This window comes from Dryobates pubescens, chromosome 8, assembly GCF_014839835.1.
Source record: "Dryobates pubescens isolate bDryPub1 chromosome 8, bDryPub1.pri, whole genome shotgun sequence".
NCBI classification, from domain to species: domain Eukaryota; kingdom Metazoa; phylum Chordata; class Aves; order Piciformes; family Picidae; genus Dryobates; species Dryobates pubescens.
This window is the reverse complement of record NC_071619.1, coordinates 23491044-23518807: the sequence shown is the minus strand read 5'-3', so window position 1 is coordinate 23518807 and position 27764 is coordinate 23491044. Positions and strand designations below refer to the sequence as shown.

The following is a 27764-nucleotide window of genomic DNA, read 5'->3' as shown; positions in this document are numbered from 1 at the left end:
GTCTGTATGGATCACAATAGAGACACTGCTATAAATATTCACATTCTACGCTATTCTGCAGTGCTGTTCAATGAATGGCTTTGCCCTTGAACAAAACAGACTGCAATGAAAGCTCATACAATAAACAAGCCTACCAAGCATACCTAACACAACCCAAAATCAGGAAGCATATCAAAGGAATGCCTCAGGAGTACAATCCGGAGTTGGTTTTCAGACTCTGAAATGTATGTGGTAGAGAAGAGAGGGACAATAAATGTCTGTGGGGGTGTTCTATTTGCTACTCACTTGGAGGTGGTGGTAAAGCATTGATATTTGGTTTAATGTCAGGTGGGAATGGTGGTTTGACATCCTGGTTAGGTGACAGGTATGGAGGAATATTGCTCCCTGGAGTCATAGGTGGCGTGGGGTTTCCTGGAACAGGTGAATGAGGGTAATTTGCCACAGGTACAGGCCTTGATGGCTAGAAAATAAATAAATAACATCATATTGTTATTGCAATATGAAAATAAGTCTTGTCAATGGCACTGCTATCAAGCACCAAAGACTACAAACAAGGTAGGGAGGCCCCTTTGCCTCCAGAAGGACAAGGAATCACAGGGCATCCCATGAGGCCTCTGGGGAAGAGACAGACTAGGCAAGCAAAGCAGGAACTGAAACTGCTGGTCTGCTTAATTCAGGCAGTGACCAGAGACAAACAAGGCTGCCAAGAAGCTTATCATATTCCTCTGAACGTTCTTTCCAAAACCAAGCCATTCTCTTCAGTTTTTCCACACCACCCTATCACAGTCAGCCCATTGTATCTCTGGCTTCTTCCAAAATTGCCTCAGTTACACAAAAGTCTACATGAAAAATAAAATCCAAAGACATCTTATATCTGTGTTCCTTTTACTTCCATTCATCTTTTCTTCCACCCCTGTTGAATTCATCTACTCATAATGAAAGCTCTGGGTGTCAAGGAATGTCTTTTATTCTGTATCTACAGTTTGATTCTGTTTTAGTTTGCTGCTGAATAAAACAAACTAAGAGAAAAAGGATAGTTAACTATAAACAGTAGCTCCAGTACTAAAACACCATTAGTTTTGTTTCTTGGATTTAAGGGGATGCTGCAGCTAACAGAATAAACCAACAACAGTGGTGTGAAGGACGCTAACAATAAAGAAAACTGCAATTGCATAGCGCTGTCTTGTAATAGCTTGTGTCCTGTAAGCATATACACATTGAGAGTATCCAAAGATGAAAATCTTTACAAATGGGCAGTGTCAAGACTTCAGATCTGATCCTGTATCTGACACTATGCAGCTAGCCTAGGATACTCTAAAGTACCTAAGAGAGAGAGCTGCATTATGAGATCTTGAGCATTTACATTTCCAACCATCTTTGCTTTTTTCTTCAACACATGCAGTTACTATCTCCACAATCACTACAATCCAAAGGTTCAGGTCCTCTCTCTGGTAAGCTGGAATTTTGTCCCAGTCAGGATAATCTCCCTTCTTAATACGGCCTCTTATTTTCTAATTGTTTCCAAAATGATCACTATTTGAATACAAAACAGGGGAGGGAGATTCCCTCTTAGAACTATGCTGTAAACAAAAACATTAAACCCCATTTGAAATAAACACATGTAATATGCCCTAAAAAAACCTGTCACTTAAGAACTTCATAGAGTTCTCCTGCTGTTTATTTTAGCATAAGTGACTTCACTGGAGTCTGTCTCCAGTGAGATCTGAAGATCTGTCTTCTCCTGACGTTCTTCCTGGTGGTGTACTGCAAAAGCTGCTATGATGCAACAGGCATTCCCCTTTCACTACCACAGTGGACAGCTCAGTTGTATGCAGAACAGTTCCCCCCCAAACCCCCTTTTTTTTTTTTCTTTTCTTCTTTTTTTTTCCCCCAGTGGTGTTTTCTGTGTAAATCACACTGGAACAACTCCAACTGAACACCAATGTGCATCTTAAGTTTCTTTCAGCCTACGTTCCAAATCCGAACGTAGCATAGAGACTTCGACAGCTAATGGTTTGACACCAGGTCAGGTGTCCCTGGAGTATCTGTGAGCAAAAGATCACTTTTGTGCACATTTCAAAGATTTCAAACCTCAGCAGGCCCTCAGTACAAACTCGGTTTGGAGAATACAAAGTTCTCAAGATGTATCCATAAAACAGGCTCTAGGCAGCATTTTAACAATTCTAATTCTTGCCCCAAACAAGCAGCACAGAGGCAAAAGAAGGGGAAAAGGGGAGGGAGAGGTTAGAGAAAATAATCCACGCTTCAGTTCAAAGATGAATTCTACAGCTGGAAGAGCTTTTAAGCTTAGGCTGACTTACTCCAACAATGACCACTGTAGGTCTGAAATTGGGATGCTGCAATGTGGAACTTGTTTATTACACATTTCCAAAGTTTTATTCTTGCAGGGTGCCATAAATAGGTGAAAATACTACACATGAACCCCATTAGGTATTTCTTTTGACATGCTATCTTTTAGAGTGAAACCAACATTTTCTTGTAAAAGCCTCTAATGAGCTGCACTAACATTCAGTTTTCTTTATGAACCGCTCTGAAGTTACAGAGCAACTTGGCTGATTGACTTGATTCTGTGATAATCAAAACATTCATAAAAACACTGTCCCTCTTCTACCTTTCTAATTATGTAAAAGTAGTATCTATGAAGTTATTAATGTAACCTCATGCACAAATGTTTATCAGAATGCAACAAAATCATTGAGAAATTCTTACCTTATAATACTGCCCCATGTTGACTGTTGGAGGAGGGTACTGCCCTGTGTTTTGCTGGCTTGGCATCCTCTGACCAGGATAGTTGGGAGATGTAAGGGGTCTTGGAGGGTTGGGAGTAGGGTACTGACCAGGCTGGTTTGGAAACTGGCTATTTGGTCCATACTGCTGGTTTCCATAATTCGGCTATGTCACGACAGAGATGAAAGGAGGAAAGATCTGTTTTATGCAGGCAGCTGTCTTGAATTGATAACCAGCATACATTCAATAGCAGAATTCAAACAAATAACACTCAGGTGAATACTCCTCAACTTAGTGCCACTCATGCCTAAACCACAGCCCTGACAGATGAAGTGAATACTCACTCAAGAGCATCTAAGTTCTGTACACTAAAGTGGGGTAAGAATGACTTGCACCTTAACACACTATGCCTAGCCTTGAAGCACTGCCAAAGGGCACTGTGTTTGAAGAAATCAGAATTACAATCAGATGCAATGTTTACAAAATCTCCGTGTTTTTAGAAGTGCTACCAGCCCCAACCCTGGGGCTTCTTTTCCAGATGGAGAAGCACAAAAAGAAAAAATAATGTAAGAAAAGAATCCTGGAATGGGCAGAGAATAGAAGCTGCGTTGTCCATGTCTGTCTTCTCAATACAACTACTGTGCCGGAGAATTTACCAATATGTTAACAACTAAACAGAAGGAATTACTAGTTTTAAACACCCTGCTAGTGCTAGCTAGTACTCTGCTGCAGTTCTGCAATACAAGTAATGAAAACGGGAAATTTAAAGGTAATAAAAGGTCAATTTGGAAAATTAACTGATTAGTAATAAGTTACCATAAACGAAGCTCTCAAAAATTAACAAGCAAGTAGCACCCACAGGATCTGCAGAACTGCAAATCAGCTAGCATGTAACATTTAGACCACTGCTCAGGACCGACTTCTTGGGAACATGATCACATTCACTTACAATTAAAAACCTGCTTCTGAAGCAGAAAAAAAGCATTTACAGTCTTCCTTAAAATATAAAATACAAAGACAAAAATGATGTGAACAAGCCACATTCTGTGTCTTAATTGTAGAACAAGTGTCGGTATTCAGAGCAGTGTGCCCATGTGGCTAAGAAGGCCAATGGCCTCCTGGCCTGCATCAGAAATAGCGTGGCCAGCAGGAGCAGGGAAGTCATTCTGCCCCTGTACTCAGTACTGGTTAGGCCACATCTTGAGTACTGTGTCCAGTTCTGGGCTCCTCAATTTAAGAAGGACACTGAGACTCTTGAACGTGTCCAGAGAAGGGCAGCAAGGATGGTGAGAGGCCTCGAGCACAAGCTGTATGAGGAGACGCTGAGGGAGCTGGGATTGTTTAGCCTGGAGAAAAGGAGGCTTGGGGAGACTTTATTGCTCTCCACAACTATCTGAAAGGAGGTTGTAGACAGATGGGGGTTGGTCTCTTCTCCCAGGCAACCAGCACCAGAACAAGAGGACACAGTCTCAAGCTGCACTAGGGGAAGTTTAGGCTCGAGGTGAGGAGAACGCTCTTCACAGGAAGAGTGATTGGCCATCGGAATGTGCTGCCCAGGGAGGTGCTGTACATCACGCTTTTATTTCTGCTTATTTTGTTATTAAAAAAGTAACTTGCAGATCAGGAAAGAAATGCTGCATTTTCTGCATGCCACAGTACTCTTTGCAGTATGGTTTCTATAAACTCTTACTACCATTATTATTGTCAGTGCAGTATCATGATATTGAGAGCCCTACACCTGGAGTTATAGCTCTTGTAGTCTCAGTTTAATACAGAATTTCACCAGGAAATTATCTCTGAAGATAGCATCTGATGGATAATTTGTAAAGACATTCAGGTGCTGATAGATGCTGAGAGCTGGTGGGCTTCTCAAAAGCAGTAGCTGCTTAATTCATACCAATTTGAACAGTAAAATGCATTAGTACTTTTTAAAATCGAAAAAATCAGCCATCTGCATCTTTGATTGTCTGAATTTATTTGAAATTTTGACTCTTAAGTGTTTTGCCCAAGGTCATAATACAAGTCCATGTAATTTTGTCTACAAAGCCACTCAGATCTCATTTAACAGCATGTGAACTTAGACAGAAATACCACACTCCAAATAATCTTCTATTAGATAAATGCTGACACAGAGGGATTCGAGTTCAACATAATTTATATTCATCTCAGTCCTATGAAAATCAAGCCTCAAGAAGTTTGGAAAGCAATTGGTCTTAAAAATAAAAGTTATTACTATTATACAAAATATGCCCTGCATTATTTTCCAACAACAAAACCATCCAGGAAAATGCAGATCACATATGTACTGGGCTCCAATGAAGCATTTCGCCTTCAACATCTCTTCTAAGTTGTCACATTAAATAAATTCACTCTGTTAAAGAAGTCTGCTTAAGGTCTACGAATTCAGCATCCAGCATGGGAATACTAGCTGGTTTTGAGGGTTTGGCTGTTTTTGGGCCTTTCCTGGTTTTCACGACTGTCATCTTGACTAACGTAGCAAACACCAGCCTGAATACTTTGGACGTTAAAACAAAGAGCTGCTGCCACTCATATTTTAACAGCAGCGTTTCTACTGAGGCTGGAAAAAAGACATACCTGCCTTAAAGGGCAAGCTGCAACTTTCAGTCAATATAACAGCCTGCACAAAATATAATGTATTTTATTACCTCTCCTGGGTATGGTCTCTTTATGCCCTGTATAGGCAAGGACTGGGGCCGAGGGCCTGTGTAGGCTTGCTGAGGCATCCTCTGCCCATGGGTGCTGAAGGGACTCATTCCAGGAGGCCGAGGCTGGTTCATGCCCATGGGTGGCCCACTCATGCTGGAAGGCGTCATTCCTGCTCCCATGCTTGCCGGGTTCATGTTGCCTGGCATAGAAGCAGGGCCACGAGGACCAGGCTGGTTCATAAACTGGTTGTTGTAAGCCTGTGTTGGACCCATCTGGAAAGAGGAACAAACCTTCAACGGAAGAAGAAGAAAAACAAAAAAAAGAATAAAATGCGACATGCATTTCAAATGGGAGGCGGGAGCTGAACATGCTTTTGGGGTAGGGAAGGAGGGCAGGGTTTATGCCGCATTGTCCTTCAAAGTCCTCCAACATCTGATGGGCAGCGATGTTATTTATCACACAAATTCAGTTGGAATTTATAGTAAAAATTCAGAAGGATGACAGACATAAGCCTAAAATGAGCAATGAAATAATTTAAATTGGCTTGTCTGTTACTGCAAGGTAACATGTTAGGTAGTGGGCTGTGCAAATTCAGCACAATACAGTTCCTAAAGGCATTGTGTTTCTTTACATAACCTGGCATATGGGCCCATACGCTTAAAAAACCAGAAAGGTAAAGAAGATGAGGAAATAACCTGCATTGATAACCCTTGTTTATTGTAAGAAAAAAGTTATTACATGAAGTCATTGCATGCTAGAGGCTATGGATCACCAGAAATACATGTCTCACATAGGCTGTTCCCAGAGACAACATATTAAAACAGCAGATTTCTTTTCTACTGTAGTTTCCTTGTTTGAAGGGAAAAAAACAAGCAACCAACTGTAGTTGGCAAAATAAACAATTGCCCAAGCAGTACAAAACCTATTCCAAGATTCTGGAACATTTCACTGGGTTCAGAGATTCATAGGGCTGGCAAAGGCAGCAATAATGCATTAGAGCAGATTCAGCTATAACATTGGCTGATCTTCCATTTTTTTTTAAGGTGCAGTCTCCAACTACAAAATACAGTTTGGCAAGATTTATTGGGAAAATCACAGAGACTGACTCGTACCTACACACGCACATTCCAGCAGTAAGCATTTATAACCATGCTCATGCACACAAAAAATAGAGTGGGTACCCTAATAAACAGAAGGGTAAGAAGAACAGCCAAATTCCCTGTAATGGTCCCGGTCAGGCAGGTATGACCACATAAGGGTTACTCTCTTACCGGTCCATACTGGTTCATGTCCTTATTCTGCGTTTCCTGAAGGGCTGCCACAGTGGCTGTAGCTGTAGCTGTTGCTGTAGCAGCTGCAGCCGCGACTGCAGCAGCAGCAGCAGCTGCAGCTGGCTGGGTGAAATCAGCTGGTGGTCTCGTGTGTGGGGGGATTCCCATTCCTGCAGGGGTATTTGGGCCTCCAGGGTAACTAACAGGGAAGAAAAAAAGGCAAGCAAGAAAGAAAAAGATATAATTAAGATGTGCCTTATGGATTTTGTTTCGAATGTTGGTGTGATCCTCATCTGGAACTGTTCCAAAACCATGTACCAACGCCTAATGAAAGCCAGCAGGACAGGGAGTTAGGTATGTACATGAGACACAGGTGTTGCTCAGGTGGAAGAGTCATAGGGCTGCCGCTGGGATTGCACAGCACCACTATCAGTTGTTTCAGGTGCAGTGAACTGCTTTGCAGCTCTATAGCTTACTGTGAAGTTGAACTGCTCCACTTCCCAGTAGTGCAGGGGCAGGTTACACTGTAGAACAGAGAGCTTCCTCCACTCCAGCGCATTCATCTGCCTCAGTGGTGAATTATGCCAAGAGTTCCTGACGTAAAAAACATTTCTCCCTGAACCTTAGCAAGAAGGCCAGGAGAGACCCAATGCAATCAACTCTACTGGATCTCACACAAGGTATTTTTCAGCTTCTACACATCTCTCCTATTGATCATATATTAAGCCAAACCATGCCCTTCCCACTCCAAAACATCAACTATCTTTATAAATATGAGCCAGTATACTGTGCCAGTTTTAGAGATGTTAATACAAAGCTCAACTTTCTGACTTGTTCAAGGTCACTCAGTGGAACAGTGCCAGAGTTCAAAGGAGAGATAAGTTCCTCGAGTCTCAGGATTATACTCTTCACACTAGACTGACTATGCTAACAACCTTTTCAGCAGGCTCTGCAGAGGGGCCATAAATAGTGGTTTCAGTTAAGTGCACTTACCACCTTTGTTTACAAAGCATAGACATAGAAAGTCAAAACCTAACAAAACTCAGGCTATTAGTTTTGGCTTATTTCACCAATGCAGCATTTACTTCCTCAAATAAATACACAGTTTGACCACCTTTCTTAACAAACACCTTGACTCCCAAATCATTTCAAATCCCCGCTGTGGAGTAAGTCTTTGGGCACAAATACTCCATTATGAAGTAAGCTACTTTGCCTAATACTCAAGCTTATGCCTCCATATACACGTAGAAATTAAACCATCAATACTTTTCACATCCTGGCCTTATTAAATTTTAATCATGCCTAACCCTGTGGTCTGTTTAACAATCTCTCTTAATTAAAACTTTATTTTGGGGGTTTATTAGATCTAATTGATTGACCTACACGATTGCCATTTACTGTGATGAATTTCATTGCAGTTTGGGTAGCTGATTTCCAAACCTGTAAAAGTGGTATGCACTTCAGTTAAGCAGAAATAGCTACTGTGACTTTAGATAATTAAATAAAGTCATGAAACTTCTGCCAGGGCATTAAAACAAGCTCCTTCAACTATTTACATCCATTTTTCATTTAACACAAGTAATTCTTACCTGCCACCAAAGCCTCCACTTCCAGGATAATTGGGTCGCCCATACATGCCCTGCTGTATGTACGGCTGAGTGGAGCCTGCCTTGGCTGAAAATTGTTGCTGCTGTCCAGCAAACTGAGGAGAATTGATTCCAGGGTTGCTGGTAGTCATCCCAGAAGCCATGGGATTTCCTGCTGGGTTCATAGGGTTGTTAGCATTTGCCATTGGATTTCCCAGCACCTGCAGGCAGAAACATCAGAATAAGGGGCTGTACCCTGAACTACATCAAGCAAATTAAATTAAGATTATTTGCTGCAACTGCTAAATTAATATAACCACCCTATATTCTGATCTCTAATGAGCATTCGCCCCACTGATGTCTAGGTGCACATACCTGGGGATTTCTCCTTTCGCCACTTTCAAAAACTTAACTTTTTGATCTCTAATTATCACAGACAGCAGAGTTTTAACTAGATGGAACCCAAATGACCATGTTTAAGAAAAAAATTACCATAAAGACCTGCTAGATTTATGTTCTGTAGGTGACAAATGTATCTGATTAAGAGAGGGTGGCTTTTTTTTTTTTTATGTAGGACTTTGAAGTAGGTTGCAAATACTCAGTCCCACCGGCACACTGCAAAGGGTACTGCAAATGCAAAAACTGTGACAAGAGTGTATTTCAGTGGCTTAGTCTGTTCTTGAGTCGAACGCTCTTTAAAGTGTACAGGAGTCTGCTGGGTGTCTTTATTGCTTCTTAGAAGAGTCCTCTCTTTTGTTTTTAAAAGGACTTAGTTTGCTTGTTTGAAGATTTTATATTTTTTTTTGGAACCCAAATTGCTATGATTTCCATTGAGATTTGTAAGTATGGCTGTTGATGGATCCCCTGCGTGGAAATCTGTCTCCTACTTGGAAAGAAACTTAGTGGCTACAATTTTTACAGAATATCGAGTCATCAGCTTTGAGAGTTTGAGAAAGCAAATCGGTGAGCTGGGCTCACTCCTTTCCCTCTGGGAGTATGAATGGCAAACCCAGTCATTCATTTCAATCTGCTCTGAACAGCTTCAAGCCAGCTTCATGTTCCAGAGTTGTATCCTTTCCTTGCACTGAATCTGAAGTAGCATTTTCTTCTTTTTACCAAAGTACTTTTCTTCTTTTATTGCACATCCCTCTAAAGTATGATGAAGAGTTTAAGTTAACATGACAGTGTTCTCACAACAGATCAAAACTCAGAGGCTTTTCTTTATTTTTTTTTTTCCTTTTTCTTTAACTTTTGCCTATTTGAGTGTGAAAGATTTCCACAAGAAACTGTATTCCGATTCTCTGGCCAGTATACAGATCTGCATGTTTATTCAGGTGTTTCCCTCCCACATGGGATACCTTTTCTTTTAAGGTGTTAGAAATAAATTGACAATAACAAATAATATTATAGTTCCTGTAGTTTTTTCCCCTATTTTTGCAGAAGGATTCTGCCACAGTGAGGGGCATCTGAGTGTCTGTATGACTTGGCCCTTGAACAATTTTATTTTCCAATGGCTTAAACGACAAAAAATTTGTTTTAAATTTTCTGACCAATATTCAAATAATAACACCAAAAAAATCCACAGAAAATTTTGCATGAAAACTAATGTCACTTGATTTGAAAAGGTAGAAAAGACAGGTTATATTTCCATACCATTTGTATTCATTAAAGATGGTGATGTGACTACAGCATCTACAGTGTAAGAAAAGGCCAGACTGCCTGAGAGCCTAAGTTGTGCCACATCTCTAGGAGAGCACACAATCACAAGCAACTGATGTCTACTTCACTAAACCTGCTTCTTTTTGTATAGCATAATTCAATATACATTGCAGAAGAAAAAGAGAGGTAAGAGCAGAGTGAACTAAATAAAAATTCAGTAAGTATGACTCTCACCTGAAAGCAGGGAGCTCATTCTTTTGCTCCAATGCATACTGAAATATTTTCTGCTATGTAAGGCAGTATTAATAGGAGAGGTTAAAAAGAGCACAGGCTATAGCTGGTAGTTAGCATCTCAGCATGAGAGCAGACTTGACACTAGATTTCACCAGCCCACAACCCCAGGTAAAATCAACAATAACTGTCATTTGGTGGATCTAGTTAGAATTTGTATTTTTAATAAAACAACTCTCCAAATACAATCTGAAATTCTCAAGAGGTTTGGAACTAACATAAAATCACACTTTCAGTGTTGAAACCATACAGTGTAAAATACGTGCTAAACTCAAGCCTGACATTTGCATGCAGTGAAGGGAGTTACTGACTCAAGCTTTCAGACACCTCCTTTGCCACCAAAAAGAACACGACTGGGAAAAAATGCACAACAAAGAGAACACAGACAGCATTATCAACCCCACAAGGATTTTACAAAAAGCTTTCAATTTGCAAACATCAGTGAAAACTCCTATTGAGAGGGGAGGAAGCATGAAAAACAAGACTTACCTGGCTTTGAGAGGTGTTAGTCACACCCCATACTGTGGTGACCACTGATAAAGAGCCTGGAGGTTGGTTGGTATTTTGCTGCCAGGGAACAGAATCATAAGGGAAAGACCCATCACTGCAAAAACAAATGTTTAGGAAAGTGAGATTCTGCAAGTGCAAACAGTGGCAAGTTGTTGGTGGGAACAAAGGGATTAACACCTGACTACCTTAACTCTCCACTCCTCCTTCCATTATTAGCTCAGTACTCTCAGAGGCATTGTTTCTTTAATAGCAATGTGATTATATCAAAACCACAGAGAACCAATGAACTCCTTAACTACAGTGAAGCACAAGGCTTTTACCATAAAGGTCTGTTACCAATGAAAGCAAAAATAAACTCAGGGGCAGTTTCAAACAAGGACACTAAGCAGGTTGCTCAGAAACACTTATTTTTTGCAATCCATCTCAAGCTCTTCAACAATCACTGCTTCAGCTGCCTCACATCAATTCAATTAGATTTTGAGACCAGACTTCAGCTCTGCTGCCTGCACTAGGTCCCCAAATGGCCAGAAAAGCCTTTAAAGGCATCACAGTTCAACATCATTGTGAAAAGTAAATTGAAATTCAGATAGTGTTCTCCCACACGATGGATAAGCAGCATGCCAAAAACAGTATTAGCTAATCAGCATTCCAGAAAATCAACTGCAGATATACCACACACCTTTCAGATAAATATGTGGATGAGAGGATTGGGTTTTTCCATTAGCTTTGTCCACAGATGCAAGCAAACATTTCTTACAGTTCTTTTCATATGAAAACATTGTTGGTTTAAAAATGAACACACTGTAAGTATGCATCTAGTGTAATTAACAAAATATGTTAAATGCAGTGAAAATAGCTATTAATCCCATAACTGTAAAATATATTCCACTTGAAATGTGCTCAGTCTCATACTACTAACTTGTAATTAGATTTATATTTGCTTATCTGTACACATACAGACACATGATCTTTCCTCATCTCGATATGTACCATTTAATACACATACCCATTGCTCTTTCATTTTCACATGCCATTGGTTTGTATTTTACATAACTGCATTTTTGCCTGGACTACTAGCTATCACTGAAATTCTATACAGGCCTTACCTAGAGAATCCATACAGGCTCTACTGAAGGCTTTATCCATGTGCTTCAGAACCAGCACCGTGAAGTGCCACACAATTAACCCATATGAGACACAGTGAGATGACAATCTGCCAAAGTCCTACAAAGGGCTCTGTGGCAGACCAGGGACTTGACTCTCTGACTCTCTCATGTCCACAGACACTATTCCAGGCTTAGACCACATCTGCCTCCCTTGGTGCTGTGAACCAAAATCTATCTAACCAAGACTATCTGTGTGTTCATTCTTTAGGATGTTCAAAACACCTAATGTAAATCATCATAAAATCACTGAATGGCTCAAGTTGGAAGGAACCTGCCATTGGAAAGGATGCCTCAAAACTAGACTCAGCTGATCAAGGCCACATCCAATCTGGCCTTGAACACCCTCAATGGAGGAGGCATCCACAACCTCCCTGAGCAGCCTATTGTAGAGTCCCACAACCCTTGTACTGAAGCACTTCTACCTAAGATCCAGTCTAAACCTACTCTCCCTCGACTGAAAACCATTCCCCCTTGTCCTATTGCTAGACACCCTTATGAAAAGTCTCTTTCCAGCCTTCCTGTAGGATCCCTTCAAGTATTGTAAGGAAGCTATAAGGTCCCCCCAGAGTCTCCTCTAGGCTGAACAACCCCAGTTCCCTCAGCCTGCCCTCAGCAGAGATGTTCAAGCCCTTGGATCATCTTTGTGGCCATCCTCTGGACTTGCTCCAACAAGAACGTGTCCTTCTTGCAATGGGGACATCAGAACTGGATGCAGTTATTTGAGGTGGGGTCTCACAAGAGCAGAGTTAAGGGGCAGAATCACCTCTCTTGATCTGCTGGCCACACTCTTTTTGATGCAGCCTAGGATATGATTTGCCTTCTGGGCATTTAAGAACAGGAATTGCATTGCACGAGTAGGTGTGCAGACGTTAGAAACTATGTCCCAAGTAACCGATACTCTAGTAACAGCAATACCAGCTGTGTAAGGTAAAATGAAACACTGAATTTATTTTACAAGCAACTAGGAAATTTCAAACGAATTCCCTAATACTGTGTCAGCACAACAGCACTATATTAGAACATAATTGTGAATTTGAACTGACCTCCTTATTTCAAAATACCCAAACTGGGTTAAGCCATAAAATCACACACACAAAAATAAAAATAACTGAATTAAGGAGAAGAATAATTTCCCCATAGAAATAGTTAGGGAAAATTACTGAAAACTAGTAATTCTCAATGAGACACTTGACATGTAATGTTTATGCTAACAGTGTCCATATAAAATGATGTGTGAATAAGGGCATATTTAATACCTTGCAATCAGTAAGTTCTCCTAGCTCATTTTTCTTTAAAATATTCCATCTTAGAAGGCTGAAAATCTTGCCCCTCTCAGTCAGAGGCTCAGACAATAGCTTCAGTGACTAATATTTGCTAGTGACGCAATGGTTCAGCAAGTCCCTTCCATCAGCATGGAGACAAATGATGACTAACCCAGAATTTGTGACTGCAATGAAGCCTTCCTCTTTTTTCTTGCTCTGAATGATGCCTCCTACTTTACTTCCTTCTCTGACTGTTTCTGATGATGTCTGCTCTGTGATTTGTTTGGATATTTATGGCACATATGAGTGTTTGTATACTTGAATGACTGCAAAGCATCTCTCTCCATGACATAAGCAGTGAAAGGACCCACTGCAGCCATTCATTTCTATTCCCCACTGATGTGCTGTGGACAGGTAATAAAACCTGAGGGACAAGGCAAATATTTTGCAAGTGTGTGAGTAAACAACAAGGGTAATGAAGGGCAGGAATCAATGCACAGAGATACTGACAGTTCTTCGAATGTAAATACACTGTACAGTTTGTACTTGGACTTTGAGCTAGCAATGCCTTAGCCTGCTGTGAAGAAGTTAGAACTATTTCTTAACTTTCTTTGCCTCCAAAGCATGTTTCTCTTACTCATTTTTCTCCTTTTACAGTACACAGATTTCATATACTATTCCTCCAAACTTTCCCATGGTAAATTCAAAGCATTTGTTTAGTGGAAGCACTTCATATTACAAAGAAGAATAAATCAATTCCTACTGTATTACAGTTAAAATGGATGACACCTCAAAAACCATACTCTTGACACATAGTAAAAGCCTTTTAGCACAGGGCCCAGCATAACACAAGAAAGCCAGAAAAAATTACCAGGTGCAGATTTGCTGAGAAGTATTAATTGTGCACACTGACTAGCATGTTATCCGACACATGACCTGGCTCTACATTGAAGACATTTATATTCAGAAATTATGGCAACACTAAACACTAAAATAGTGATAGATGTGCCTTCAGCAGCTTATGCACCCTAATATACACTTAGTGTGCTGGACTTCACTCAAACTTCACTTCAGCTACCCAATAGACAGCATTTCCATGGTTTTTCATTCCCCAGCACGATACTCTGATCCATCACAAACCACATGTCTAAGGAGTATGGCTTCTACCATACTGGATACAACACCCACCCATCCTCCATTGTGTGAAGGCTTTTTCAGTTTCAAGCAATAGGAGATGCTGAAACACGTGCCACTCAACTAGGGATTACTTGTTCCTCCACTTAGCTCTTTTAGCTTGCATTTCTGTCCTTAGACAACCCAAAGGAATACTCCCATCATCAAAAGAAAATCCATGTAACTACCATAATGAAACGTGACCAATCCAATTCTCATTTGCAAAAGAGCACTGGCTTTCTGCTGTTATTATACAGAGCTGTAAACGATCCTGAAATCCCTTTCTTTGAACTTGAAAATGGCAGCCGATAGAGAAAGAAGCTTCAACCTCTCCAACTACAGCTAAATGCTGCCCATGACATCGTTCCTGTTGAATGGTACAAGGGTAATTAAGTCTCTCACTACACCCTGGAGGGCAGTGAGTCAGTTTGGGCTCAGCTGGAGTCCACTAAAAGAGTATTGACTAAATTTATAGTAGCGTTAATGAACCTATACATACTACTGGTCAGCATTAAAGGCCAAACAGCAGAGGAAGCCATAGAGCAAAGGCATGGAGGGAAATTACTTCTCAAACTATGATCTAGTGAAACTGCAATTAAGGAATAAGGAGGAAGAATTTCTTAGCTGCTAGCAAATGTACTGAAAACAGCGGTAATACAACAGTCATATGGGACAGCTACATTGGTACTTGGCTCTAAATAGCTTCTCTTAACCCAGTACTAGGAAAACAGAGCCAGGCAGATACCCAGTCTCTTTGGAATAGTTACAGACTTCATATGAAATACATACTGTTAGTTCTAGTAAAAGTTCCTCAATAAAAAGGTAACTCCATATAGTAAATTAATAATAGTGAACTACTGTAATTTATACATGATTTGTGGTGTTATTTGAAAAGGATGCATTTTAAATATGTTTATGTTGTCATTAAAGCAATTGTATGTGTATTTGATATTCTGTTTATGTGTCTTCATTGATTGAGGAAGAAGAGATTCAGATGGTTTAGTGAAGTATGCGTCCCTAGAGCATTGGTACTTGACACGTTGTGGAGGAGGGTAAAACCTGAAATTACACTTTCCTGATGATTTTCTATGTTGCTTGTTGGGAAGGCCTAAACCACTACCTTTACGAAGCATCTGTCTGTTTTAAACACCGAAAATTTATCAACTACTGTAAAAAGGCACTTTTTCACTCCAAGCATTGGCATTAAGTTTTCCATAACTCGGCTTTCAGTAGCTAGTTTCTATTGCTTACTGTCAGCTTTACAGGAGTCTTTAACATTTCTGAAGCACAGTCATGCTATCTGACTGGAAGCTGACACACAGAGTCCACACAGTTCTTTAAATCTACTGACTCTATCATAATTTCAGCTGATGTTTGTATGAGTAGGCAATTGCCAGTGTAACAATGACTTATTGCTTCCACATCTTCCTTTGTCACTCATGGACATCTAGAGAGGAAAGCATCTGACAAGGAGCGAGGTGTCAGAGATCTACCCAGGCCAAACACTCCTGTACAGTTACACATGGCCAAAAATCAGAATGGTCCAAGTACAGTCCTGACCTGGGGGCCTGATCTGTTCTCACCCTCCAACACCTCTTTATGTCCATACCTTGCTCTGCCTCTGCATCTATCTCTGGCCAGTTGTATGCTCAGCACCCCTCGGCTGTATTGTTGGTTGAAGCCTCTAGGTGACACTAATATAAACTAAACCACAATTTTTTCCAAACAAGGCTCCTTGCTCCTGCCTCACCCCTCTTTTCCCTCTCAAACCTCATCCAGAACAACCCATTCATCCCACAACCAGAACAGGAAACAAAGCCCTGAATACATGCAACACCAATACATGTGCTTCATGCCCATGTTGTCTCACAAGTTAGGTGGCTTAGCTTCTTTCATTCAGCTTTAGTTTTGTTTTACTTGGATTTCTTGCATGCACACCACTTGAGTAGCTTTAATTATTAGTACAGATTCAGTAAGCAAACCTTCTTGATTAAGGCACCACCATAAACTTATTTTAAGCATACTGTTACTTAAGAAAAAGACTGTTGTGCATGGTGCAGTACAAATACTTAATTTGAACTGCCTTTTTGATGTGTTCATGTTACAGAAGAGGCATAAAGTTCACGACATTTTTAGCATTTTCATATCAGTATAATCAAAACCTAACAACTTCTTTAAAAAATAAAATCTCCAGAACAGATAGAATACTACTAGCAGTTTCCTGCAAGACTAAAATGCTCCAGAAAGGACTTCAACTAATTTTTTCCCAATTTGATAAGCTGGGAATCCCTGACAATCTATTCATAAATAGCAGACCAAATAATAGACCAAATGAATTTTTACATTTGTTTTATTTCTGGTCAAATTTCCACTGAAAATATTCTTGGCCTTGACTACTAACTTGAAGAAAACAATGTGACACCTGAAAAACAAAATTTGTTTCCACAACAAAAATGTGTCAGGGACCTGCTTTTGTTTTCTTTTTTAAAACCTTGGGCAGGTAGTAGGGGACAACTGACTTCTCATTTTTGACTGAGATTTTTCAGTGGAACAAGACCAATGCCTCACCAGCATGCACCATCTTGATATGGCTGAAGTGCTGGACCAAAATATTTCAACTCAAACCACTTAAAATTACTTTTTTAGCCTGGTTAAACATTAAAACACATTACTATTAAAATAAATCATGATGCAAAACTTAACCAAGTTATCCCTTGATATTTCGTGCTGTATCTTCCACACGCTGCAGAAACCACTCTACACAGTATGTCCTCTGTTCATATGAAAGAATATGGCAGAGCAAGGAGGCACCCATGTAGAAAGGACATGAAGGCCACTTACAGTCAGCAAAGAAATATGAAGACATACTGTAAAGAAAACAAAGACTAACTGCCTCTGCAAATCACACAGTGACAAAAAGCAAACTAAAAGGTGCAGGTATCCTAAGGTGTTTACATTAAAGATGAGGGGGAGGAAAAAGAAGATAGGGTAATAAATTTGTATACTAATACTGGCTTTGGATGGCTAGCAGTAATTTATTTTTGACTGATGCTGGCTCTACGATGCATACCTTCCTCAAATACATTTCTCTATTTAGAAATATTATTTGAAGAAGTTCACATTGAATTGTCTTAAGTTAAGGCTCCATCATATATTTCACTAAACAAACACATAAGACAGTCTCATCCAAATCAGTGAGCATCTCTGTGTAATACAAAAATGAAAAACACCTATCTGGAAGCATTCTGCAAGACTTTATTTCCCTCTACTTCTTAACAGAGTGACTCCAAATGTTCAGATCTTATATAGATTACACACAGCTCCAAAAATTATTCCCCAACAATTTCTCAAGTCTGTTGCTTCCTTCCACTCTTTCTAACTAGATGAATACCTTCTCTAACCCTTTAGAAAGCTTTGATTCTCCCAACTCCAAATGCACAGAGGATCTATATCTAGTCCTTTGCTATCAAGCAAGGATTACCTCAAGTGTTGTTTCAGTACTGGATGTTGCCTGCATTGGGCTATGTACAATGTAAATTGAAAAGGAAGACTGAAAGTGGTTAGAAATTTCATAATTCACTCTAAAAAGAAGGAAGGCTGGTTTCTGGGAAACTGCAAACAGAAACATTCTGAACCTGTTCTAGATGAGCAGATGCAGGTGAAGCAGTCAAAAGGTGAAGGCAGCAAGCCATTTATCAGCTCAGATAGCACCTGAAGCTAGCAGGTGGCTATCCTCTCCTGCCTCTGCTCTTTTAAATATCAACACATTTACAGAAACCACTCATGCAGCCACATGCATATGTACAATACAGCCATTTGTGTGGCGACTGAGACAGCAAAATCAAGCTGGCAGTTCAGCAGGTAATGCAAAGTACCTCTGGAAACTCACAAGCCCTTAAATCTTTCTCTATAGCTCTGACAAGGCCTGTGAGGCCTGGATGACTTATGACTGCATGAGGTACAAACGCTGCCTTCCCTTTCACATTGGGTTGCCACAGGTCAGGCTGTGACATGCTGCTGCTTCCTGGCGCCTGACTCTACACACAATCTCATCAGCCAGAGAGCCATGCCTGCAAAGTACCACGTTTCTCAGCAAGAGTTAGTGTATCTAAATCTATACCCTGAAATAAGAAAAATGCTATCAGGCCAAATAATTAAATTAATTCAGAAATTTCTGAACCTGAATGCACACACAGTCCTGCTACATTATAATTTCATACATGTCCATGCACATGTGTGTGCATGCATACACAAAGATACAGAGATAATGCAACTTGTTTCTGTCCATGTGGAAAAAAAAAAATCCAAACCACCGGAGCTATGCAGGTAAGAAAGAAAAACGATAGAGGCTCCTCCTGCCTCAGAAGAAGCAGAAGGGGTTACCATCATCTGACATTAAGGGACTACAGCATCCATCTGATCAAAGGAAGAAAGATTAAAGCATCACACTCAGTTCTATTGTCACACAAGTAGACCATGCAATGCATTACTACAGCCCGGATTACAGTTACAAAATCCACCGGTAACAGCCCTGTGATTAACATGCCACCTGTTACTTTTTTCAAAATGCTGAAATTATCTTATGATCTCTTTCAGCTTGACAAATGCAGTTTAATCTTTATTGCATCTCACAGCACAGACCTGCTTCATCCATGTCTTATTTATCTGACGTGTGTCGGAATGCAACCCCGAGCCCTCAGTCCCCCCCTGTCACCAGGCATTCCTTCTGCTCTGCTTTATCAATATACCTGGGTTTCCATATCCGACTGCTCCTTTACAATAAAAAACACACCCACCCAGTATTCTACCATTGCCTGTTGCCTTGGTAATCCAAATGCCTGGGTACTCGCTGATTATCGGCGAATGAGACTCGCATTGTTCACACCGCAGCGCGTCTGCTATGTTAATGTGAGATAATGGCAGCCAGAAGACTCCTTTTGTTCCCAGCTTTGCTGTTTATTCATAGTGCCTGGAGGTCAGCGACTGCTACAACAACCAGGGAAGGAACCGCTGAAAGCGTGAGCAGATTCCACTTCTGCTTTTGCCTCAGAGACAGGGGAAACACGAGCAGCCCCGCACAGCGAGAAGGGCACCGGGAGCTCTGCAGTCTGACTCACGCAAGGTGTAGCAGGCAGCTAGGAGGAAGATTTGATGGACTTGCACTTCCGAGATTTTAGATGAAGCTGATTTACGCTCCCGACAACAGAGAAACCCGCGTTCTTCAAGAGGCGCGGCGGGAAGAGAGGGAGGGAGGAAGGGAGGGGGCAGCACCGCACCACCGCCACTTGCTGGAAGCGAGGCGGACTGGGGGCTGGGGGCTGCCCGAGAAGCGGGGAGCAGGGCACCAGGGCAAGCCCTGCTGAGCCCCGCCGCCGGCCAGCAACTTGCCGCGGGCAGCCGCCTAGACGAGGGCGACAGCAGGTCTCGCGGCGCGGCCGGGCTGAAGGCGGCGGAACGGAGCCGGCTGCGGGCAGCAGACCCGAGCAGCGCCCGGAGCTGAGCTCTGGGGCCGAGCCGGGCCAGGCCGGGCAGAGGTCCCGGCCAAACGAGTTGGCCAGTGAGGAACGGCTGCGCCTCGGGCACCTACGGGGCAGGTCTGAGAAACGCCTCCCCGAGCCGCCTCCGACACTCAAAGTTGTTCGAAAATGGTGCTGCTGACACAGGGACATGGGAAAAAAACCCATCACATCCTATCTCCCCTGACGTGGTAAGTGGGAACGGAGAGCATAAACAGACTGTGGTACCTTCCCCGCGTTCTCGGTCTGAGTGGAGATGAGGACATTCAAGAAGACGCCCCGGCTGGTCTGCTATTCCTCATTCGTGGAACAGCCCTTTCACGGGAAGGAACCACTCATTCCTGCTAAGGTTGTCGATGTCCTCCGTCTATTGAGCAGGCTTTGTTGTCATCTCCGGAGAAAACCAGTCAGGGATTTTTTTTTAGCAAGAATGTCTAACCTATTTTATTTTAGGGGAACCATTATAAAACCTTTCCATCACTGCAAACAGTAATGACTATTGCCTTTTCTTCCCCTTGTGATACTCGAGAGACTTGAGAACCCAACTGTATGGGAATAACGGGGATAAACAAATAATTACAAAATTGGATAATAGGACTTCACTCATTTTGTAATCTATGTATAGGGAAATCCTGGAGGGTCACATTTTTATCTGTGTGAACGAATGACAGATACCAGCAAAGAGGAGGCATCAAGGAAAATACCAGGTTTTAGACAAAACACATGTTTGTTCCCATTACCAAATTATCCAAAACAACCCAAAAATCTTTTAAAAACAAAATGTATCTGCTGTAATTTGTGCCATCACTTCCCTTTTTTCTCCACTGAAACACTGTCAGACTGTAGAACTCCCTCCCTGCTTAGAAGCCATGTCACCTCCTGGCAGGCAGGAGCCCGATGCTGGCAGCAGAGGTACCCACTGAACAACTACTCACACTGAACTCACTGGTGTGAATCACAGGCTGTCTCCTCCAGCCTTTCTGTGTGTAGAAAGCACTGCTACACCTCTCACGTAGACCTCATGCTGCAGTGACCACTGACTTAGTTCTGATGTTCCCTATCCAAAGGTACTCAATCCAGTTAAAAGACTCCCCATGATTTTAATGAGTTTTGCATCAGAGCTAGGCAAAGCATAGCTTTCAGTGTCACGATGCAGTTATCATTCTGACAGTCAAAACTAGTGAAAACTAGAGGTGTTGTCAAGCTGAATCATTGAGCTTCAGTGCCATCAGAAATGAGTTAGTTTCACTGAGAACAAATGACAGAGTGAACCTTCCCAACACAATGGAAGAAGAAAATTACCTAGACTGAGCACAAACCATATGGTTTTGAGAGCAGCCCTCATGTAAAGAGCATAATACTACTGGGATTATCACCAAACAGTAATCAATCTGACATTTATAGGAACTGGATGCTCAGTATGGCCCAAACATGAGAATGATACCTGTCTTTTCAAAGATGTTAGTTACAGTATTTTAAAAATCAGCATAGACATGTCTGAGGAGCTCAGACTTTGCCTCAGTCAGCAGATACCTTAAATAGTATTTGACTACTCTTTATCAGGTTCTAAAAAAATTACCAGCTGACACTTTTTAGTTAAAAAAATAAAAATATTTTTTAAAAATAAAACTTTTCCTCTACTATATACAATGCTTAGAGGAAAAAAATGTGGGTACATAACACTTCAATGTACTCGTGTAGTTGTGCTGCTACATACTACTCTTACTTCACCAGCTCTCGCTTTGAGTGATTAATACAGAAGCCCTGTTCTCACATCTGTGCAGGGTGCTGATGACGCAATAAAAGATTGTCCTTATCCTATAATGTGAAGAACACATCTCAAGAGAAGTTAAGCTGCCCACTGTTGTCAGAGATCACACGTGTCTCTCAGCCCCTCCACAAGAACTGGCCACAAATTTATCTCACCTAAAATGAAATGCAGATTTTCCACATGAAAATATTACAGGTTTACATTATTAAAAGCTAATGGTTACACATCATCAGTGTTCAGCTAGGGAATCCTAATAGTTTGCTTTTAGCTTTGATGTGCTTTCAAGGTTTCTTCCATCTCCTCCCTGTAAAAAGTAAAAGTCTATGTGCTAAAACTAGTATTAGCAGTTTCACTTACAAGTGGGCAAGCAAATGTTGGGACAGTACTGCCAAGCAATTAGTACTGTCTTTACAAACTTAGAGCACCAGGGCCCTAACTAAGTACTGTTCTGAACAAATCTTGAGGTTTTGTTGATTGTTTGGTTTGTTTGCCTGTGGTTTTTCCTTCTTTAAGAAACAGAACTTCTGCAGAAGCATTTGTGGATTCTGAACTTTTCCATTATTTTCTCCTGATGGTGGGTTTTAACATTTATTGACAGAAAGGAAGACAGAAGAAAAAGAGTGCTGCTTTTGTAGAATGGGGAGTAATATAGGTTGCTTTAATGGGCATATTCTCTTATATCAGGATTTACCATCTGTTCAGTTCCTAGTTATACTTATTTCACAACTTCAAAACCACAAAGATGAAAAGGCTTTGAAACAATCTTATCTTTCACTTAAAAAGTTTTGGGTTCTTTCACAAAGATTGTTCCTGTATGCCACAGACATATGCAGTAACAAAGTGATCCCCAACTTCAAAATTATGTATAAAATATGCACCATGTGCTCCTTTTCATAGAAGTGAATACGCTACACCTGACCTTTCACTTTAACCATTTCGCTCATCTAGCTATTTTTTAAGTGATTGTCGCTGTCAAAACCATCTATGATGGCAAAATCAGAAATGCAGCAACCTTTGCAGCAACTCTGGCACCATTTCTACTAGTATGTTATAACCAGATCACTCCTGATTCTTAATAAAACAGCCACCCAGTAAAAATGCAGACACAGAATTGCCATTCTTTTCCACGTAAGTAGGAGCTCTTGGAAAGTTCAGCTCTTAGTAAACTTTAAATGAGTAGAAAAAATACAAAACAAACACTAAAAATAGGCACCCTTGTAAAGCAAGTCTAACCAATAAAAGGTACTTATAGTGATTGCCTGAACATAAAACAGTAATGATAATAAATAAAGCACCTACCTTAATATTGAGTTACTACTTAATCTACAGTTTCATTTGCTCAAAACCTCTAGCACTAAGTAATTTGTGCTAAAAAATAATTTTATCTTCATATTTTTCGTCAATCTTGACTGCCCCATACAGACATTTCTCCCTTTTGGTCACTAACTGCATTACAGCTGGCAATTAATACAGAGGACAAAATGTGGAAAAAGAGAGAAGGCAGCAAGAAGCTGACGAACACTCCTAACAACATACCAAACTCCAACCAACAGCTGTCTAAGTTCAGGTGTTTTGTTCACAAAGTAAGCTTTACTATAAACTATGTAAGAAATGAGAAGCCCCCTGCAGTTTGCATGGGTCAGATCCACCTTAATCTAAACAAGAGTGAAGCTCCTGCTGGGACTGATGGAAACTGTACCCATTTCAAACCAAGATTCCACCTACAGGTAAAGGTCCACTACTGAATGAATGAAATGTTAAGCAGGAACTTCATCAAAGCAAAGGAAGGTGTACAATGACAATACTTTGTACTTAACAGCATCTGGCTTAAATGAAAAACCTTAAATTCATTTAAAAGTAAAAAAAAAAAAAAGGCAGCCACCTTGAACAGTATCTGCTATTGCAGGTTTTACCTCAGACTGGAAACTGCAAGACAAAGAAGTTACATTATTCCCTGAAGTGAGAAAGCCTAACATTTCTCTCCTATGCAGAAGGGCCAGCCCAAACACTTCCAGTTCTCTTAAGACATCCATAAATCCTTTAAGTAGGACTTAAATTAGAAATTACACAAGATTAAGGAGGTGGATAGGTCTCATACTGGTCCTCCAGTATAGGAGTGACTTTTACTCACATGAATCAGTAATAAAGTCTAAAAATATAATAAATAAGTGAAGGGAAAAAAAAAAAAATCAATTTCCCATTCAAGTTTGACCTAAGCATGATTTCACTGCACCGACTTTAAAAAAACAGTGTAGAAGGCTTTTTGAGGGGGATCAGTGCTCATGCTGCTCAGAAAGCACAGGAGTTTGTAGTCCAACCAACTACCTTACATTACAAAACAGGCATTTAGCTGAATTTTTTCTCTGCATGCAACAATCATTTTGTTAATGAAAAACTAAATTTAGAAAGAAATTAGAATGATTAGAATCCACACTCTGAAAGCATTTGTTGCATGTGTGCACATCCTTGTATGACTTATATTCTGCTCTCCATAAGTGCATTTGACCAACGCCATCACTATCAAAGGCCTCCTTGATCTGTCTACTTCAGTTTTCTCCCACAATTCAATTATTTTTTTTTAAAAATAAAAGGCTGTCCCTAAAAAAGGGCCAGCCCTGAATTCCCTCCAGTGCCAAATTTTTCTTAAATGTTACATTTAGATCCTTGTGCTACACTCATGAGCCAGAATTTATTTTAAATAGCCAAGCCCTGCTTCAACTTTGAGCCTAAGCAGCTGTGTTTCTGTAGTGCCAGGTACATTTGGATTCCAGTCCCTGGATAAAGTTCTGTGTCATTTTGTTGCTAGTAAAAGTGACAGCAGAAAAAGCTCTGTGTGAAGTACTCAAGATATTCTGCTGACAGGGGAAGATTGGGTTTTTTTTGTCCAGTAATACACAGCAGCTGACATATATCCCACATCCCCTCTGTTAAGGTAAATCAGGTTCCTGAATACTCTTGGTTGTTCTAACTTGGTATCTAATCTGTATTGCAAAACTTGAAGTAGCTGGTTACATTAATTTCTTGTAGAAATGCAAAGTATACCTTTTTTGGGCTTGAATTCACAAAACCCCCTTGTGAATTACAGATAAGATAAGGTGAACTTTAATACTAAGCTTTCGACCAAATGTAATCTAATGCAAATACAAATGTTGCTTCATCAGCAGTTTGACCCCTGGGATTATACTGAATGGCTTTTAATCTGAACAAATGGGAAACCCAAGTGTTCTTCACCTTATACTCACTATTGTCTTATAGACTGATTACAAAACATCCATGAAAATAAGTAGTTCCAGTAGGAAAGCCACAAGGTGTCTCATTCTAATCTACCACCTGAGAGATTTTGAGCAGTCATGGTTATGGCTGAATTACAGACCAGACAACAGCACACAACTTGAAGCAGTGATGGAGTTTATTCCAAATCCATAAGAGGCTGCTAAAGCAGGTAAATTATGCCACAGAAATTATGTTTCCAGAGGGGCATCTCAAAGGTAAAGTGCAGTAATTTAGAGCCCCAGTGTCCTCCTCAGTGAAGCGTTTCAAGGGCAATACTCAAGAGAAATTTCTAGGGACTGTTTGGTATTGGGCAGAATGTCCTACTATTAGGCAGAATCTTGGGCACCTGGTAATCCCAGACATGTTGGTGTTCAAGTTTAGCAGAAGTATTTGGTTTTGGACACGTGACAGAGTTTCAGTGCAAAAACTGCCATAAAAGAAAAGAATTGTGCCTGTCTTATCTAGTAACATAGCACAGAGCCCCTGTAAGATAGACTGTTGCTTTCATCCTTACTTTATAGACTCTAGGGTATCAGAGGCTAAAAGGTCAGATGAGAATCAAGCATCTGAAAACTACACGTATGAGAGTGTATACACTGCACCACGCTTTCTCTGCACACTGGCCACTAAATTTCACCTTGGCTTCAGAAAGCTTCTGTCTGGGGGCACAAATAAGTTGCTTTAGAACAGAAGGTTTTCTGCATTTTCTTGAACTGTGCTTACAATTGATCTTTTCATAAGCAACTGAAAGAGAAAGGCAATCCAGATATTCTGAGAAGCCAGAGACACTATATTAGTTATACTACACAAAAAGAAAAATATTCTTCTCAAGGGCTACAAAAAAAGCATAGTGTTTGCCTGAACAAGAAGAAAGTTTGAAAAAAAGACCCAACCCCAAACCAGAAGTGTTTCTGGGTAAATTCACACAGGCAAATGCACTGGTACAAAGATGTCCCTAAGCTCTGCTCTGACACAAAAGTTCAAATTACTCATTGTGGTGGTTTTAGGCTATGCCTTTAAAATCAGTTACAGATTTTGAGGAGAAAAGTAGAAAAATATAAATAAATCACAATTGGGTGTAAAAAGGAAAGCCAAAGATTATTGTAAACAAATTCATTGGAGAAATATCTGCTATAAGACCAGCTGTACCAAAACAATTCTTTCTCTTTTCTCTGCCTGCCTCACTCGGCAGAGATTAACCAGCTTTTTGGCTGGCCTTGGCTGAGTTGTTTTAGTTAAGTCTAACTCTTGCTTTCTCTCTGCTCCTTTTCTTTCTTGGGACAGTGGGAGTGAAGGCAGTGGAATGGCTTTCCTGGTCTCTCTGTCCGGGGCTGGGGGGGAGGGGGCGGGGTTTGTGTTAATTGCTAGTTGTAATTATCTGTATAATATTGTAAATACTGTATATTTTGTACATATTCATTGCATTCTATCGTAGAGTGTAGTTTTGCTTGTAAATACAGCTTCATTTGCTTCTAACCGAGCTGGTCTGGCAAAGTCAATGCTGCGGGGGAAATTTCAACCCACCACACTTATGCTACCATGGAATCTAGGTACAAGGGATTTAGCCTCATCCTCACACTACCAACCAATATGCCCTATGCTAAGAACAATTTATACCATTTTGATTTTTTTTGTAATGTGATGCTGAGGGAAAGAAAGCCCTGGAAAAGAACATCCCAGAAGCATGAAATCAGTGTTTAATCTTGTCTTCCCTTACTCTTCATCTTTTGCCTTGACCTAGGCTCTGCAGACAAGAAATACAAATACCATTCTTCCCTGTAAACTGGTAATCAAAGGCTTCACATCTACAGCTTCTTCTAGCATCTTTTAATGCTCATGTTTTCTCTAAATTAACGTAAATTCTTTGTGACACTCACCTGATAGGGGGTGGTATAGGATATTCTACCATCTATGGCGACACACACTATGTAACTGCTTTGTATCCAATATATTTCCAAAGGCACTTACTAAACAGAACAACAGTTGAAATGTTTTCGACTTCGAGAAAAGCCAGTGGTGTTTAAATAAACAGTAGAAAAATGTCTGGTGAGAGATACATTGTAGAAGTTTATCTCTAGGGTATAACCTGAAGTTTGAAAGCAAGCCCACTTGATCTAAGCACAGATTTGAAGATGGAAGCAATACTTCACCATGCAACAGTGCAACAGTGAAGACAAACCCTGCGTTTATTTTGTACTTCCAGTGCTGTCCGTAGTGCATGAAACGCTGTAGTTACCTCTGTGTCAATGGTAAGAACTGTTTAAATTAACAGATCTGTCATGTGGTACACCTGTACACACTGCCACTTCTATGTACTAGGCTGAGACTCACCTATGAGAAAGGGTGGGTTTCATGGAGCTCATGGAGTTCATGGGCGGTTGCATGGGTAGCTTCCCTGGAGGATCGTTTTGCCGGCTTTTCTGGTGGCGAAGCAGCAAGAGCCGTCCCAGCTCCTCACACCACGATGAAAGCAGTGCTGTGCAAACAGAACACAATGACACTAAGAACATAACTGAAGAGCCATCATAGCCAAGCCCAGATGCAAGCTACTGTAACAGGAGCTACAGGCAGGCAAACCCCAGGACTGAAAAGCTTCTCCATGAACCACCACATCATTAGAATGTTTTTACACAAGTTACAAACAAGTTAAAATTCCTGCACAGCCCAGGAGGCATAAGAGAACTTGTCGAGGCTGAGCAGAACAGAGATGAAGAATGGATGAAGTGCAAGGATGTGGGATAATTGCTGTGAGTGAAAAAAGATGCAGAAGAATTTGTTTAATGCTAATAAAATGTAAGCAAAACATACAGAAGACATCATTCACAGAAGGGAACAAAGAAAAAGATCTCTTTTCTGTTTGGCTATTTTTGT

At 40.7% G+C, this 27764-nt stretch overlaps 1 protein-coding gene across 14 annotated transcripts in view; it reads right to left on the bottom strand.

Annotated features, from left to right (window-relative positions):
• The window catches only part of ZMIZ1 (zinc finger MIZ-type containing 1), a 306728-nt gene that overhangs the window by 22423 nt on the left and 256541 nt on the right, over positions 1 to 27764 (bottom strand). For 11 of the 14 annotated variants that reach the window (XM_054163778.1, XM_054163776.1, XM_054163777.1 and 8 more), the window contains 7 exons: positions 27225 to 27369; positions 10712 to 10826; positions 8276 to 8493; positions 6687 to 6885; positions 5415 to 5705; positions 2731 to 2913; positions 286 to 460 (listed from right to left, as the gene is read on the bottom strand). In XM_054163778.1, coding sequence (XP_054019753.1) covers positions 286 to 460; positions 2731 to 2913; positions 5415 to 5705; positions 6687 to 6885; positions 8276 to 8493; positions 10712 to 10826; positions 27225 to 27369 — 1326 coding nt within the window. Of the gene's footprint in view, positions 1 to 285; positions 461 to 2730; positions 2914 to 5414; positions 5706 to 6686; positions 6886 to 8275; positions 8494 to 10711; positions 10827 to 19129; positions 19576 to 27224; positions 27370 to 27764 lie in introns of those variants that run through there. The other 3 variants (XM_054163780.1, XM_054163788.1, XM_054163787.1) reach the window with 2 other exon arrangements.